The sequence below is a fragment of the Podarcis cretensis genome (assembly GCF_951804945.1).
Source record: "Podarcis cretensis genome assembly, chromosome: 17".
NCBI lineage: Eukaryota > Metazoa > Chordata > Lepidosauria > Squamata > Lacertidae > Podarcis > Podarcis cretensis.
The window spans coordinates 42,561,893-42,579,135 of record NC_137187.1 but is presented as its reverse complement, the minus strand read 5'-3'; the positions used below and the strand labels follow the sequence as shown (position 1 = coordinate 42,579,135).

At 47.4% G+C, this 17,243-nt stretch overlaps 1 protein-coding gene across 1 annotated transcript in view; it reads left to right on the top strand.

The window, feature by feature from the left end:
• The first annotated feature begins 798 nt into the window (after positions 1-798).
• UBA1 (ubiquitin like modifier activating enzyme 1) overlaps positions 799-17,243 on the top strand; it is a 43,723-nt gene continuing 27,278 nt past the window's right edge. The window contains exon 1 of the mRNA XM_079958672.1: positions 799-1,002. Coding sequence (XP_079814798.1) covers positions 814-1,002 — 189 coding nt within the window. The 5' untranslated portion in view covers positions 799-813. The remainder of the gene's footprint in view (positions 1,003-17,243) is intronic.

Genomic DNA, 17,243 nt, shown 5'->3' with positions numbered 1-17,243 from the left:
TGGTTTTCCAAATCCCAGATACATTGTGGTTGGCTATGGTTGCAGGGGAAAGGAAGAGCATTCTGTGTGTCAAACTGCTGACAACGCACTCCAAAACTCCGGAGGGCTACACTCAGCAGCTTCATATAGATATTAAACAACATGGGGGATAGAATTGAGCTTTGAAGGACCTCATATTGAAGGTCCCATACTGCTGAAAAACAGTCCCCAAGCATCCCAACTCAGATAGCCTCTCCAGGGGAACACAGTGGTTGATGAAATGGAAAGCCACCAAGAAATCAAGGAGGATTAGTTTTCTCCTGACAGAGGTAATCATCATCACGGTGTTCCGTTGCGTTCCCAGAAAAGCTGTTTGTGGACAAACACTGGCTCCCTCAGGGTGACGCGAGATCCAGCGCTGCACCCCATCATTGAGGGGCAGTATTTCGATATAAGTAGGAAAATGAGAAAACCCCTAAACATTTTTTTAGAAAAAAAGCACTGCGTCAATCTCCATCCTGGATTGCGTCCTGTCCGTACATTGCTCTCTGCGCGAGATCCTCCCGCCCCTCCCCCTCCCCCTCCGGCCACGTGCTTCTGCGCGACATCAGGAGCCACGTGCTCCCTCGCCCCTCCAGGCGACCGGCAACTACATTTCCCAGGAGGCACCGCAGCCCCGCCCCGCCCCGCCGGCCGAGCCGAACCACCCGAGTGGGGCGTGCGGGGGGGTTTCCCCCTCTGAGCTTCCCCTCCGTGCCCGCCCGAGCGCCCTTTCCCCTCAAGGAACCCGAGCGGAGGCCAAGTCCCCGACCCCGCCGCGCCGCGGCCCGGGAAATGCGGCGGGATGCCCGGCAGCTCGGCTTGGGGGCGCTGAGGGACTCCGTTCCCCCTCGGCCCGCGTGGTCTCGTCCGGCGCGCTCCTCGGCGCGGGGGGCGGCGGCGCGCGGCGTCAGAGGCGGCGGCGGCGGCGGCGGGAGCAGCAGGCGGAGCGGAGCGGGGACGCAGGCGGCGCACGGAGGGGGGGTGAGAGCCGGGCGGGGAGAGGGGGGCGGGCCGGGGGGGGGAGGGAGGGAGGGAGGGAGAAGTCCGCGACCGCCCCCCCCCCCACAACCCCCTCCATTTGGGCGCGTTCCCCCGCGCGGGACCGGGCTGGGCGAATGGCTGCTCCCAAGGCGGACATCCTGCCGCCTTTCCCCTCCCGGAGCCCCCTCCCCTCGCGCCCCCTCGGCACCTGGGAAGCCACCGCGGAACTCGGCGCCGAGGCTCTGCCATCGTCGTGAGCGCGCCGCGCGCGACCTGCGGGGGGGGGCAAGGGAGGGAGAGGCCCCGAGCCCTTTCGTGTCTCCGTGCCCGCCATGCACTCGAAGCCAGCTTCCCCTGTCAGCCTAAGTGACACCTGTCATGGCAAGAAAAGGGTCAAGGATCATAGGATCATGAAAGGTGGAGTTGGAAAGGGCCCTGAGGCTCATGCAAGGCAGGAATCTTTCCCCCGATGTGGGACCCACAACCCAGAGATCAAGAGTCTCACGCTCTGCCAACTGAGCTTTGATGCACCTTTGGTCTTTTGCAGGCTCCTTCCTCTCCTCCCCTCCATTTTTTTAGTCTCCAGATTATTTCTCCTCAAGCAAGGACTGTTGTTAGTACAGCTATAAGCCTGTTCCAATTTCTAAACCTAGTTTCCTTCTTTTGGAAGGAAAACCCAAAGGTATGAGACAGAGTCTCTCTGAAGTGTGCTGAAGTTCCTCTCCAGCCATTGTCAATGCTTGGTCTGCCCCCACCCCCTAGTTTTACTGAGCTGGTGAATGGGCTGTATTGCCAGACAAAAATCTGCTTCAAGTCTGTGTCCGCTGGTTCTCTGTTTTCCAATATGTTGCAGACTTCTGTGAATCACATTTCTAGGGTTAGGAATCAGGCAGGACATCAAGGCAGCCTTGTGTGCTGATATTTTTTATTTCAATCATTAATGGATGTTTCATTCTCAGTTTGGGGAGGAAGGGGAGAATTGGGCCAAATAATATGGATGATCCAGACCTGCTGGTTTATGGTTTGACCCTTTTCTATGTTTTCTGTTTCCTTGACTTGTAAGAAGGGAGCTGGTTAAGAACCTAATCTCAAGAGACTGTAACAACTTCTCTAGGGATGGGCTAAAGTGGCATAGTATCTGTAAGCAGCCTCCTGATCTTGAACAGCTACCTATAATAATATTAATAATAATAATAATAATAATAATAATAATAATAATTTATTATTTGTACCCCGCCCATCTGGCTGGGTTTCCCCAGCCACTCTGGGCGGCTTCCAACAAAGATGAAAAATACTTAGATGTATTCCTATGCTAGTGCCTTTTGCTCCTGAAATAGTTTTTGTTTACTTTGTTTCCCTGAAAGTTTATAAATTGGACCTTGAATTTTCCCCTTCAAATATAGGGGACTGTTCATTGAATAAAGGTGTTAGTTTTTAAAAATTGTCTAGGTAATCAAAAGTCAAAGAATCAACTTAATTTTCATATTTATAAATATAATTATTTGTAAATATAGGTGCCATTTTGATAACATTAAGGGAAGGAATGCAAATGCAATGTATAATGCAATACCACTTTTAATGTTCTCTCTGTTATTATCATTTGTACAGTAGCATTAATTATAATTGAGAGTTCTATATTATCTTGGTCATTCTTACAGCAGCCCTGGCAAGGCAATAATATTCCCATACTGCAGATAGTGGGAGGGAGGAATGCCAATGAGGTTGCATTTGAACTGAATAATTCCCATGTAGAGCCAAAATATAAAAAGGGGGCCCATCAGCCTCAATCCTGACAACTAATAATAATAATAATAAAATGTCCAGTAGCACCTTAGAGACCTACTTAGAGACTTAGTTGCTCTCTAAGGTGATACTGGACATTTTTTTTAATTTATTTTGACTGTGTCAGACCAACATGGCTACCTACCTGAATCCTGACAACTAAAACTAGCATGAATTAAGACAGTTTACCAGATGTGGTCACAATAAGAGGGGAGTGGAATAGTTTTTTATATTGAGTCAAGAGATCCTAGAGAAGATCCTAGTTATAAAAAGTTTGTGCAGGAGTAAAATTGTGGATCAAGAAGGCAACAGACTCAGAGCAGGCTAGCTGAGATGGTTTATGGCAACTTTTGACTGAGCTGCTTCATGTACTGAAATACCCCAGGATGCCAGCTGTGCTCTGTGTACTTTGTGTTGTGTGTGTGGCCTTAAAATTTGTCAGCTTTAGGCCCCTGAGTTAAATCTGCTCCCATGTGGTGTAGTGGTTCAGAGCGGTGGATTCGTAATCTGGGGAACCGGGTTCACGTCTCCATTCCTCCACCTGCAGCTGCTGGGTGACCTTGGGCCAGTCACACTTCTTTGAAATCTCTCAGCCTCACTCACCTCACAGAGTGTTTGTTGTGGGGGAGGAAGGGAAAGGAGACTGTTAACCGCTTTGAGACTCCTGAAGGGGAGTGATAAAGCGGGATATCAAATCCAAACTCTTCTCAGCTGCCAGCCTTGAGGCAAAAAGGGGCACAAAAGAACCTGTTGAGAGGCCCAGGCGCATCTGCCTCCCTCATTCCTCAAAGTGGATCTGCAGCAACAAGTGCTTTTTCCTTGACTTGCCCAACCTGCCCCCCATTCCATTCCTGGAGAATTCCATGTCAGGTTTGGGATTCAAACAACTCCCTAAAATGCTCTCTTTGTCTAGCCATGTTGGGAAAATATTAACTGTTCCAGACACTAAATTCAAGGTGCAAAAGTCAGAAATATTGGTGTCCTACAAGTTTGTGATTCTGTGTAGCATTTGAATTTTTTTAATTTATTTTTTAGAATTACTATGCTGCATACCTATCAGAGTACCCAGTATAGATCTTGAAAACAACTTCAGATATGTTCTTTTCTCCTCAATCCTGCAAAAACCCTTGTGGAAAATGCCCTGAAATCATTTTAGTTCACAGGGAAAGAGTCCTCATCAAATTCCATTAACTCAGACTCTGATGAGACACTAACAATGCTTGACAAAGATTTTCTCACACTGTTCCCTTTGTTAATGAGCAAAAAGCCCAACTCGCCCTCCCTTTGGCCACTTTTCTTCCTTCCCCTGCACAAACATGCATTAACCCAGGTCATTCCCCACACAGAAATTTAGCTTTTTTCTTACTGGCAGCTGAGAATGGGTAAATACTTCTGGTCCAGCAACAGAGATTCTTGATCATCATAGACTGTCTCTAATGGTTGCTTACCCCAACTGCTGTTTGAGAGAGTTGGATAAATCCAGCTGAGAATGGAGTCTGATATTTTAGGGCAGGGGAGAGGAACCTGTGGCCCTCCAGACATCGCTGGACCTCAGTTCCCATGAGCCCCAGCCAGCCAACTAGGGCACTATCTGGTTTTCAACATTTATAGCTGGTATATAACCAGCTAAAATCACGCTATCTTGATATATCATGATATATATCTGCGGTGGCGAAGGGCCTTGCAGGGTCTCCCTGTGGCGGAAGAGGTTCCTGCATATCTCCCCACAGCATCAGAGGGCCTTGCTGGGCCTCCCCATGGTGGTGGAGGGCCTTAAAATGTAAGGAAGTAGTAGATTTAATAAAAATATTAAATAAACTTCCATATACAGTGGTACCTCGGGTTAAGTACTTAATTCATTCGGGAGGTCCGTTCTTAACCTGAAACTGTTCTTAACCTGAAGCACCACTTTAGCTAATGGGGCCTCCCGCTGCCACTGCTGCACGATTTCTGTTCTCATCCTGAAGCAAAGTTCTTAACCCGAGGTACTATTTCTGGGTTTGCGGAGTCTGTAACCTGAAGCGTATGTAACCTGAGGCGTATGTAACCTGAGGTACCACTGTAATATATTTAATATATTTTCAACCAATTTAAGAGTAGTTTAAGTGATTTACTCTTCAAGTTGCATCTGCTTCCCCAACTCAGAGGTCTAAGTGGAAGCTGTGCATGCATAAGCCCCACTGAGTTAAACTAAACTTACTTCTACTTTCCTGGGAGTAAGCCCCATTGAATTCAGGTAGGGCTTACTTGTGAGGAGGCATGCATTTGCGTTCACTGCTTACCAAAAAACACCCTCCCCATCATTTTCACACAGTACCCAACCTCCCATTTCAGCATAAGGCAGCCACCTAAATCTTCTCCCCTCCATTCCCCCCCAAAGGCCCCCAAAAAGCTTTCATCCCACCAATATCTCCCTTTTTATCAAAGGGAGGGAGAGAGGGGAAGCAAGCAAAAAGAATAGCCTCTTTTAAATTTAAAAAACACCCTTTTTAATATGGAAGAAAGCTATTTAGGGGGAACCAACAACATAAACACTACCAGAAAATAAAAATAGAAGCTCTTCCCCCCTAGATTTTTCAAGGTGGGGGTGAGTGTGAGGAAGAAAGAAGTGCTTTGTTTGATTATCTGTGGGGGTCCCTCCTGGATTGTTAGCCGGCTCTGCATAATTACTTGAGCTCTAAGTGGAAAGCCACCAGTGAAGCTGAAAGAGTTTGCTACTTTGTGTGAGGGCTTGTCTACTTGTCTTACAGGGGGAGGGAGGGAGCAAATTATCTGCAAAGCAGAGCTACCCCCTGGGAAGCTGTTAAGTCTCCACCTTTTGTTCACTGGTGCATTGCCTTGTTGAAACACTTATCAAGATGTCATTCGCTCAGCCCTCCAGCCAACAAGGCCAATGGTCAGGGGTGATGGGAGTTGTAGTCCACAACCTCTGGAGGGCCACAGGTTCCCTATCCCTGCTTTAGAAAGTACAGTGCTGATGGCAACTGCAGAGATGAATGGGAGCAGCGCAAGAGCACCGCCGAGGCTTGACTAGCTGCTGGCAGAACAGTGTGGGATTTAACAGACCTCTGGTTTGATCCAGCAGAGCTGTTTTTCTGTTCTTAAGCCGCTTCCCATCTGGAAATAATTTTCCTATGGCTGCATTTCAAGCAGCAGGTAATATGGATGAGGATAACGAGCATTGTTCACATGTACCCTACAGAGAGAGTGTCAAAGTCCATCCTTCTTGGTTTACCCTGCTCTTTCCCAACATGTCATGTCAGTTGGATTGCTTTGTCTTTGTAGCAAACAAGGCTCTAGTCTGTTGCCTTAAGCGTCTGAAGGTACCTGCCTGTGGAGAGGCAGCTGGCACAGCTTTGCTCCGGTGCGGCTCATGCTGTAGGGAAGGAAAGAGCCACATCGCTGTGGTGTTGAGCAATCTCAAGGAAACCGTCCGGCCAGCTGAAGAATCCTGGGGAAAGATGGCAGAAAGGAAGCCTGGGACTGTCTGCTAAGACTCCCCCCCCCCCATGAGGCAGATAATGTATTCCCATACGTTAAATGTGCATGAAGGCTAAAGACATAAGAGGTTTCCGCCTCTGAGCAACTCATTATTGTTATTCATTACATTGGTCTTTGGTCATTAGGACCTCACAGCAGAAAAACTGTGGCAGCAGAGTAGCCATAAAGGTGCTGGGTTTCTATAAGGCTGGAACCAGACGGTTCAACCTCTCAGACCCAGTGGGCTGCAAGTGGACTTTGACACAGAAGCCGCAGACCACACACTGAATTAAATTTCCACATCATAAATTAAAGTGTTTGCAATATAATTAATATTATTTAATATACACAATAGATTGAGTCTCTTGTGAAGCCAGTAAATAAATGCAGCCCATGAGGAGGAGGAGGAGGGGGCACAGGATGGGGGGCAACAGGGGCAACAGCTGCCTCATCCTCCTCACTTGCCTGCTGGTTGCCCACAGCTGCCACCATTTATCTCACTTGCTCCCCCCCCATACACCACACACACAGCCTCTTCAGGCTGGTTATTAACTAAGGAGGGGCAGGGATCTGTAGAGTTGGAAGGGGACTCCCGAGAGTCATCTAGCCTGACCCCCTGCAATCCCTGGCAGGCAGCCAGCAGCAGAGCCTCCCTGCCCAGGGCAGCCCAACCACCCTCAGAGCCCCAGAGGCCCCTCCAAGGCCCCCTGCATGTCGCCACACACCGTGTCTCTGCTGGGCCCAGGCTGCATCACAGCCTCCCTCTGGACCTGCGGCTCCACTGCCATGGCCGCTTCCCTAAGCCCACCCCTTGGGAGAGGGCCCAAGAAGCAAGCAAGCAAGCAAGCAAGCAGGGAGAAGAGAAAGCTTCCTTCTCCACATTGGGTAAGGGCTGCCTGAAAAGGCCTTGTGGGCCACAGGGTGGACCACCAGCTCCCAAAGCAATGGTCAGACATCATCTGTGTGACTTCAGGGTAGCCCTCTGGGTTTCCTGCTGTTCCTGTTCCCCAAGTGAGTCATGGCCAGGTGAGGAGGTGCTTTGGGAGTCTTCTGCACCTGGGAGCTGTTTACATTCCAAATCCAGGGGCATCCTCATGGCATATGAAACGTTCATACAGTTTGAAACATGGGGGGGGGGACTGGTTTTTTTGCACTTGAGATGTCTGTCTTTCCTTCATCCATCCATCCACCCTTTCAATTATTTTTGTAAATTAAAATTATGTAAAAAGAAATATATGCTATATTTATTTTCTTATCTGATTCAAATATTTCTACTTGTGGGACCTAAAAGGCATTATAATATAACAGGATTGCAGAGCTCCATTTCTTCACAGTCACAATGTCACCTTTTCTCTCTCTCATTCTTCTTCCCATTTTGCTTTATTAACCCCTTCTCCCTCCCTCTTTCCTGGTGCCCAGGGGGCTGCAGATTGTTCTAGCCAGAGATCTGGACATTGAACCGTAGTAGCTTGCAATGCTCCATCCATTTTGGCTCCCTTCCCTCCACCCCTTCCTTCTCCTCTAAACTGCTTGCTTGCAGAGGGTTTTTTCACCTTCCATTGTGCTGCCTTTCTCCTCTGCCCTCTTTGTCTCCCTTGAGGTTCCCAGCTACTATGGAAGTAGGTTCCCTACCCCAGTTTATAACTCACCACATAAATATATATATTTGTGATATCTTCAAGTCTAGCTGCTTTGGTTTTCTTCAGACAATGATTGCAAGTAAACTTAGAGGTGAGGGGTACCTACACATAAGTTAGGTTTTGCCAATAGGAAAATTAGATTTTTGTGGGGCGGGGCATTACGGATAGCAGAAAACAGAGCCATTAATGTTGTTCTAAGCCAAAGGACATTTTTGTTACCTAATTTATGAAATGACCACACAGTCAGTATTATCCAGAAACAGAAGAAACCATTTTTAAAAATCTGCCTTTCCCCTTAGCTCCAATCAGTCTGGCCAGTGGTCAGGGATAAGGATGAGTTGTCACCCAATAACACATGGGGGGCACCATATTTGGTACCCCAGCATAGCTTATTGGGAAAGGGTTGTGGGGAGCCCGGAGCTTGTCTGCTCCCCAACCTGCGCATTGGAACAAATTACAGTTTTCCATACGGACTCTGGGAGCTGTAGTTCTTGCCAAAGCAGGACAAGGTCTGAGTGGGAGCTTATGAGAGTGCCCTTATGAGTGTCACTTAAAGTTTAAATCAAGGTGATAACTGTTTCTAAAAGACCAATAGCAGCTGATTATGACCTTCCATTTTTATCTCCATAGTCTTCAGAGAGCTGAAGGTTTGCACAGATTGAAACTACCGTATTTTTCGCCCTATAGGACGCACTTTTTCCCCTCCAAAAATGAAGGGGAAATCTGTGTGCGTCCTATGGGGTGAATACAGGCTTTCGCTGAAGCTTGGAGAGCGAGAGGGGTCGGTGCGCACCGACCCCTCTTGCTCTCCAGGCTTCAGGAAGCTATCAGCAAGCCTGGGGAGCCCGCAGGAGTTCCCGCAGGGCTCCCCAGGCTGCGAATAGCAGCCTGCCGCCCGGCGTGCGAGGCGCCCTGAAGCAGAGCGCCCCTCGCGCCAGGCAGACATCCGCAGCCTGGGGAGCCCTGCAGGAGTTCATGCAGGGCTCTCCACGCTGCGGATAGCAGCCGAGCGCCCCGCGCTTCAGGCAGACATCGGCCAGCCCCACAAGCTCGGGGGACAGCGGGGAGGCGCAGCGCCGCCATCACGCTGTTCCCCGACCTGGTTTTGGGGGGAAAATAAAGGAATTTCCCCCCCCCCTTTATTCCCCCCCCCCAAAAAAAAACTAGGTGCGTCCTATGGAACGAAAAATACGGTACCTTTCAAATCAGCTTGCTTCTCAATTTGGTATTGTGCATTTCCAAACGTAGATAAATTTCTTTCACGTGCTGCAATGTTTGAGGAACCTGAGAAGATATGAGAGTTGTACATGTCTTAACAGTATACCGCAATTGTAATTATCTAAAATGGTAGATGAACTTATGTAGTCATGGCAGAGTTATTAGAAAACATTTTGAAGGAGTAAAGGGCAACCAAAACTACGTTTTAAAACCTTGCCTTAAAGGGCGTTTCACATATTTGTGAAGGAGAAAATATTTCATGAGAGGGTTTCCTTGCACATTTTTCTGGAATTCCCCATTTTTCCATTGGAAGAATTTTTGAGTCAGGATTTCTGACAATGCCCCAAGCCTCGCCTTAATCCCCAGTTTTCCTCTTCACCCCACAGATTGCAAAAGTGAAGGCAGCATTGGACCTGGAGGGAAGCCCAAAGGGGCTCTAGGGGCACCCATTTGGGGCTAGAGGGCTCTGCTGCAGGTGTGAACAATCTTTGGCTTCCAGGTGTTGCTGAAGTACAATATACCCAGAAGACCTAGCCAGTGTGGCCAGTAATCAGGAAGTATGGGACTTGTAATCCAACTCCATCAGGAGGGCCAAAGGTTTCCCACACCTGGTCTATTGCCAAGGGCTTCCTTGGGAGGAGGAAGAAAATCCAGCTGCAAATACTGATCCAGCAAGTGACCAGGAAGAGGAGGAGCTGCTTCAGGGCCTAATCCAGAACTCCCTGCTTCAGCTCCCACATGCTCTGGTAATGGAGACTTTGTGGGAGGTGAAGCAGCTTCTCCCCATTTTGCATTCTGGAAGTTCCCATCTCTGCTCAACACAGCTTTTCAGGGTTGCCATGGCTCACATCTTAGGAACTGTGACATGGCTTTTCATGGACATCTGACCTGGGAAGCTGGTGGGGTATATGTCGGGGGTCACCAATGTTTTCCAACCACTGGACACATTTTGAATTTAAGGAAAGTCTTGTGGGGGTGTGGCATAACACAAAATGGCTGGCGTGGGGGCAGAGTTTAACACAAAATGGTTGCCACAACCAAAATACAGTGGTACCTTGGGTTACATATGCTTCAGTTTACAGACTCCTCTAACCCAGAAATAGTACCTTGGGTTAAGAATTTTGCTTCAAGATGAGAACAGAAATCGCGTGGCGGTGGCACGGCAGCAGCAGGAGCCCCCATTAGCTAAAGTGGTGCTTCAGGTTAAGAACAGTTTCAGGTTAAGAACAGACCTTCAGAACGAATTATAAATAAATAAATAAATAAATAATTTTATTTATATCCCGCCCTCCCCAGCCGAAGCTGGGCTCAGGGCGGCTAACAAGTACTTAAGTAATTAAGTACTCTGAAAAGAACGCAACCTGCGTCTGCACGGGTCGTGATTCGCCGCTTCTGCACATGCACGTCATGGCATTTTGCGTGTCTGCACGTGCGGCGAAACCTGGAAGTAATTCATTCCGGTACTTCTGGGTCGCTGCGGGACACAATCTGAAAACACTCAACCTGAAGCAAATGTAACGTGAGATATGACTATAGGGGGAAAAAAGATTTTAAAAAGACATTGAAAGGGTGTGGACACCCCCAGTAGCTGTCCCATCCTTTGGTAGGCAGGGGGCACCTACATCAGATACCACTGTATTCCCTCACAGAGAGAGGCTGTTTGCACCTCTCCTGTGTTCAAAAGGGCTGGCTGGGTGGGAGCCTAGTCTGGGCATCCAGTCAGTTGAGGCATGTTTAAGTGAATGTGTTCAGCAGGGCTGTTTTTCTAGAAAAAGAGGTGCCAGAACTCACCAGGAGCTCCTCCGTCATTCTCTTAGGATGGCAGTGGCGCCCCCCTGAGAGCTGCAGCTGAACAAATGTGCTGTGTAGGCAAGGCCAAGGAAGGAAGAACAGAGAAAACAGCCTCTTGAGGCTTGTGGAGTTTTGAGGGGATATTTACAGAGACCTTTCATGGGCTCTGGCCTGCAGATCCCAGTGTATGTGACACATATTTAGTGGACAGTGGAGGGCTACTCAGATTGAGAACCAAATATATTTTTGTTTAGTTGTTTAGTCGTGTCTGATTCTTCATGAACCTAGGGACCAGAGCACGCCAGGCACTCTTGTCTTCCACTGCCTCATATTGGTAGCTTTGAGAACATCGAGTACCATCTCGTCCTCTGTCATCCCCTTCTCCTTGTGCTCTCCATCTTTCCCAACATCAGGGTCTTTTCCAGGGAGTCTTCTCTTCTCATGACGTGGCTAAAGTATTGGAGCCTCAGCTTCAGGATCTGTCCTTCCAGTGAGCACTCATGGCTGATTTCCTTCCGAATGGTTTGATCTTCTTGCAGTCCATGGGACTCTCAAGAGTCTCCTCCAGCACCATAATTAAAAAGCATCAATTTTTCGGCGATCAGCCTTCTTTATGGTCCAGCTCTCACTTCCATACATCACTACTTGGCAAACCATAGCTTTAACTATACGGACCTTTGTTGGCAAGGTGATGTCTCTGCTTTTTAAGATGCTGTCTAGCAGCATGTTGACATTTGGAGTATTGAATAGGAAGGCAATGAGCTTTGTCTCCAAATAAGCATAGCCTGAATTATGTTGAAGACAATGCCCCTATATGGCACTTGAGGGTGCAGACCCACAGCAAGCGAATAGGAGCTATGCACTGTGCTAGGTTGCAATGTTGGAATAGTCACTGCGGCCTCACAGTGCTATAGTGCAAGACATTATTTTACACCTACCCACCCACCTGCTGTATACCCGGAGGTCTCAGGGCGGTTCACATAACCCACTTCCCTGCATTAACCCAGAGGCAGCCATTTCTCATTCCTGGCAGTTCACATATAACCCCAGCCTTGACTCTCTTGGTGATCTTAGGCAAACCTTTCCCCCTCTTTTTTAAATCTCACCCCCCTCCCAAAGGAGTCCAAGTGAGCAAACAACAAAATCACTGAAAAATACTTTTTCTTTTTTTAAACAAACCAAATATCTTCCATGTTAATATTAATTAGTCCATATTAATATTTCAAGGGACGCAGGTGGCGCTGTGGGTAAAAGCCTCAGCGCCTAGGGCTTGCCGATCGAAAGGTCGGCGGTTCGAATCCCTGCGGCGGGGTGCGCTCCCACTGCTCGGTCCCAGCGCCTGCCAACCTAGCAGTTCGAAAGCACCTCCGGGTGCAAGTAGATAAATAGGGACCGCTTACCAGCGGGAAGGTAAATGGCGTTTCCGTGTGCGGCTCTGGCTCTGGCTCTGGCCAGAGCAGCGATGTCACGCTGGCCACGTGACCCGGAAGTGTCTCCGGACAGCGCTGGCCCCTGGCCTCTTAAGTGAGATGGGCGCACAACCCCAGAGTCTGTCAAGACTGGCCCGTACGGGCAGGGGTACCTTTACCTTTACCTTTTTAATATTTCAAGAGTGCCAGCAGCAATGTCTCTCAGCGCTGCCCAATGCCTGAGTGAATAGGAATGTTTTAAAATTCCACTTAAATGTCAGTTATGAGGAAGAGAGTTTAACCTCAGCGGAGAGGGCATTCCATAAGTGGGGGACCACTACCAAGAAGGCTCTGTCTTGGGTTGGCATGTGACAGGCAGCCATCGGCCCCACCCACACGGCCTCCCCTGCCAGGCGAGGAATGCGAAGCAAGATGACATTGGAGGTATTTGGGTTGCAGGCTATCGAGAGCTCTGTGCGCTAGTTTGTTTAACTACAATCCACCGTGGTGCGTGCTTACATTTCTTGCATGTGTATTGTGCTTTCAGGCCTCTGTATCCAAACACACCACAAGTGAGAGGCACAAATACAAGATGGGTGACACCTGGCTTGAGAGCAGTACATGTGAAAAGGATCTAGGAGTCTTGGTTGACCACAAACTTGACATGAGCCAACAGTGTGACGCGGCAGCTAAAAAAGCCAATGCAATTCTGGGCTGCATCAATAGGAGTATAGCATCTAGATCAAGGGAAGTAATAATGCCACTGTATTCTGCTCTGGTCAGACCTCACCTGGAGTACTGTGTCCAGTTCTGGGCACCACAGTTCAAGAAGGACACTGAGAAACTGGAACGTGTCCAGAGGAGGGCAACCAAAATGGTCAAAGGCCTGGAAACGATGCCTTATGAGGAACGGCTAAGGGAGCTGGGCATGTTTAGCCTGGAGAAGAGGAGGTTAAGGGGTGATATGATAGCCATGTTCAAATATATAAAAGGATGTCACATCGAGAGGGAGAAAGGTTGTTTTCTGCTGCTCCAGAGAAGCGGACACGGAGCAATGGTTCCAAACTACAAGAAAGAAGATTCCACCTAAACATTAGGAAGAACTTCCTGACAGTAAGAGCTGTTTGACAGTGGAATTTGCTGCCAAGGAGTGTGGTGGAGTCTCCTTCTTTGGAGGTCTTTAAGCAGAGGCTTGACAACCATATGTCAGGAGTGCTCTAATGGTGTTTCCTGCTTGGCAGGGGGTTGGACTCGATGGCCCTTGTGGTCTCTTCCAACTCTATGATTCTATGAATATAAGTGTAAGAGGCCGCCTTTTGGGTGTCTGTTAATTTGAGGAATGGTAATCCTTGGGCAAATACCTCTGTGCTGTTCTTAAGAGGCTGGTGTGCACTAAACGTGTGCCCCAAAAGCTGAATTCTTTGACGACGAATGTGTTGTGCTAATTTGCCTACTTTGTTTTTTGTTAACTATTTTTATGTTAGGCATAAAAGGGTAATACTGTTCAAGCTCAGCTCTGAATAGGAGGGAGGTCAGTGGGAGACCTCATGCTTTGCAGGCAGAAGATCTCTGGTTAAATCCTTGCTGTCTCCAGTTAAAGGATCTCAAGCAGGAGGGCAAATTAGCACCTTGGGCTGCCTGAGGCCCTGGGGAGCCACTGCCCACTGCAGTAATCCACTCTGCATCAGGTGGGCCAGTGGTAGGAGGTAGGGCTGGATATTTGACTGTTCAAGACAGATTTGGTCAAGTGAAGCTCAAGTATTTTTAAGGCATTAAAGTTGTGGGAAAACATGAGGTTTGGTACTAATGTTAATTAATAGAAAAGTACTAACTTAAATAATTCATTACTTTTTTTTTAAAAAAAGTTATCTTTAAAATTACATCCTTCCCTCAAAGAACCTTGAGCAACATTCATTGTTCTCCTAGCCCCTTTTATCTTCACAACAAGCCTGTGAGGCAGGTTAGGTTGAGAGATGGTGACTGATCCAAGGTCAAAGCAGCCCTTTTCCAGTTGGCACTTTGAACAGGGCTTCTCCAACGCTTTGCAGGCACCGTCAGTCAGCTGCAGACTCCCTGGAGGGCAGCTGGCCTTGGCTTGGCTGAAGTGACCCGACAGGCCTAATGAGGTCTAGAGGCTGGAGGTCCACTGACTAAGCAATGACTCTTCAGGGTTTCAGGTGGGTTTTCCCCAGGCCTGCCTGGAGATGCCTGCAGTTGAACTACAGAGCAGATGCTCTACCGCTATGACTCTTCCCCAAAGGAAGATGCCACTCTATAAATGAAGCTAGATTGGCATGCAAGTGGATAAGGGCATTCTCAGTGGTGGCTCCACAATTGCGAAATGAAATGCCATGGCTCATCTGGCAAGCCCCCTCCAGGGTAGGTTTTAAGACCTGCCTTTAGCAGCTACTTTAACCTGACTTGCAGAACTCCACCATTTTTGCCAGATTTTGCTGCATTGGCATTGGTTTCGGTATTACAGTGGTACCTTGGGTTACATACACTTCAGGTTACACACGCTTCAGGTTACAGACTCCGCTGTACCTCGGGTTAAGAATTTTTCTTCAGGGTGAGAACAGAAATCACATGCGGCGGCAGGCCCCATTAGCTAAAGTGGTACTTCAGGTTAAGAACAGTTTCAGGTTAAGAACGGAGCTCTGGAATGAATTAAGTACGTAACCAGAGGTACCACTGTATTTTTAAATAGTGTTTTGATATTTTGTGGTGGTTTATGGTCTTAGATCATGGCTTGTAAATAGCTTTGGGAAGAATTTTTCTTGAAAAGCCATATAGGTATATACCGTAATTAAAGAATGCATTTCTGCCCTGGATCATAGGGCTCTCATAGCACAATTCTATACATGTTTACTTAGAAGTAAGTCCAACTGAGTTCAGTTGGGCCTGTTTCCAAGAAAGGGAATACAAGCCTTCAGCTTCATTTAACTGATCTTCATGCTCTGAAGTCTGGTCTCAAATTTGTTAGATTTATATCCTGTCTTCTCAAAGGAGTGATGAAAGTTAGAGCACATATATGAGGTGATATTGCTCACTAGAGAGTAGATCTTCCTAGTTCTGTTTCTAGCACTGGGAGGGCACCTCCAGAACCACCTCTGCTTATGTTCTCTTGTCCTTGCCTTGAATGAGTTGGGTTTTGTGGCCTGGAATGTTTGTCTTCCTGGCACATGAGTATGGCATGAGTGATGCCACTGGGTTCCTTCCTCCCCGAGGTCTGTGATAGGCAGTAGGAGCAATCACAACTATAATGTGCATATTTGTGGCAGCCTGTTTTGACACTGATTTAAGTTGCTGGTTATGGTCATGGGCAACAATTAGTTTTCTGAAACATTCTGAATTGTAAAATAGGGTGATTTGAATTGGGTAACCTGCATCAGAAACATTTCTGCTGTCTGAGAGCAGGGGTCACCAGCCTTCTTGAGCCAGCAGGCCCATTTGGAAGTTTGAGAAAGGGCCATGGGTGCCAGTCACAAAATGGCTGTATTGGGTGTGTGACATAACACACAGTGGCTGGCATGTTTAAAATAGAGCAGGAAAGGAGACAGGAATGCAAAATGGTGTGGGTATTGCCCATCAATGGGGAGGGAAGGCACCTTAGCTCTTTGCACCTCTCTTCTGTTCAGAACAGGTGGGATGATGGTTGTCTAGGTGCCATTGTATTTAGTAAACAAAACAAAAAAAATTGAAACTGAAAGCTTACCTCATATTATGCTTACAATAACGTCCACTCATTGTGTTCTCTTCTGCATTGGAGCCTTAATATAGCATGATGACTGCTGGATTATTCCAGGACAAAAAAATTAATGTGGATCTGATCCTCACTCCGCAAATCTGATTGGGCCAGATTTGGAGGCTTCAGTGGATGTTGTTGGATAAAGCTTAGACAGATTGTGAGTGACAGGGCCCAGGAGGAGCACATGATGTAGGTGTGCATCAGGTCAGTCTTTTGGATGAAAGATTATGAGGAGCCCCACAAAGGGGTAAATAAAAGTATGAAAATGTGTTTAAAAGCAGCACCCCATTAATGAAGATGGACCAGAGGTTAATGGATACCATGAATAAGGGTCCTATCCTCATCAGCTTTATAGTCCTGTCCTCTGGATTTTTGTCCCATGTTTTGCAACATTTTGTAGCAGTGAGTTCCAAGGAGCATTCATTTATTGTTGATAGAAGTTTTGTTTTATTTTTGCCTGCTTGTGCTCCAAAATATTTTGGAATTGCAAGTACCTGACCCATTGGCCCAAGAGAATAAAAGGCAGGAAATGGGTACATATTTGGATGCAGTTGCTCTGCTTTTTCTCTTTTGAGCACCAGCCTTTGATTGATATTGAGCAGATATCATCATCATCATCATCTTATTATTTCTACCCCGCCTTTTTAAATTTGGGAGTTTATTTCTTGGGGACAGTTTGACTCTTAATTGCATTGTCGAGCTTTCAATTAGTCCTTGTAGACACTAATTCTGTGCCGTAGCATAGGTTTGAACTGATTGGTTCAAAATTGGGAAAGGAGTACGACAAGGCTGTATATTGTCTCCCTGCTTATTCAACTTAAATGCAGAATTCATCATGCGAAAGGCTGGACTGGATGAATCCCTAGCCGGAATTAAGATTGCCGGAAGAAATATCAACAACCTCAGATATGCAGATGACACAACCTTGATGGCAGAAAGTGAGGAGGAATTAAAGAACCTTTTAATGAGGGTGAAAGAGGAGAGCGCAAAATATGGTCTGAAGCTCAACATCAAAAAAATGAAGATCATGGCCACTGGTCCCATCTCCTCCTGGCAAATAGAAGGGGAAGAAATGGAGGCAGTGAGAGATTTTACTTTCTCGGACTCCATGATCACTGCAGATGGTGACAGCAGTCACGAAATTAAAAGACGCCTGCTTCTTGAGAGAAAAGC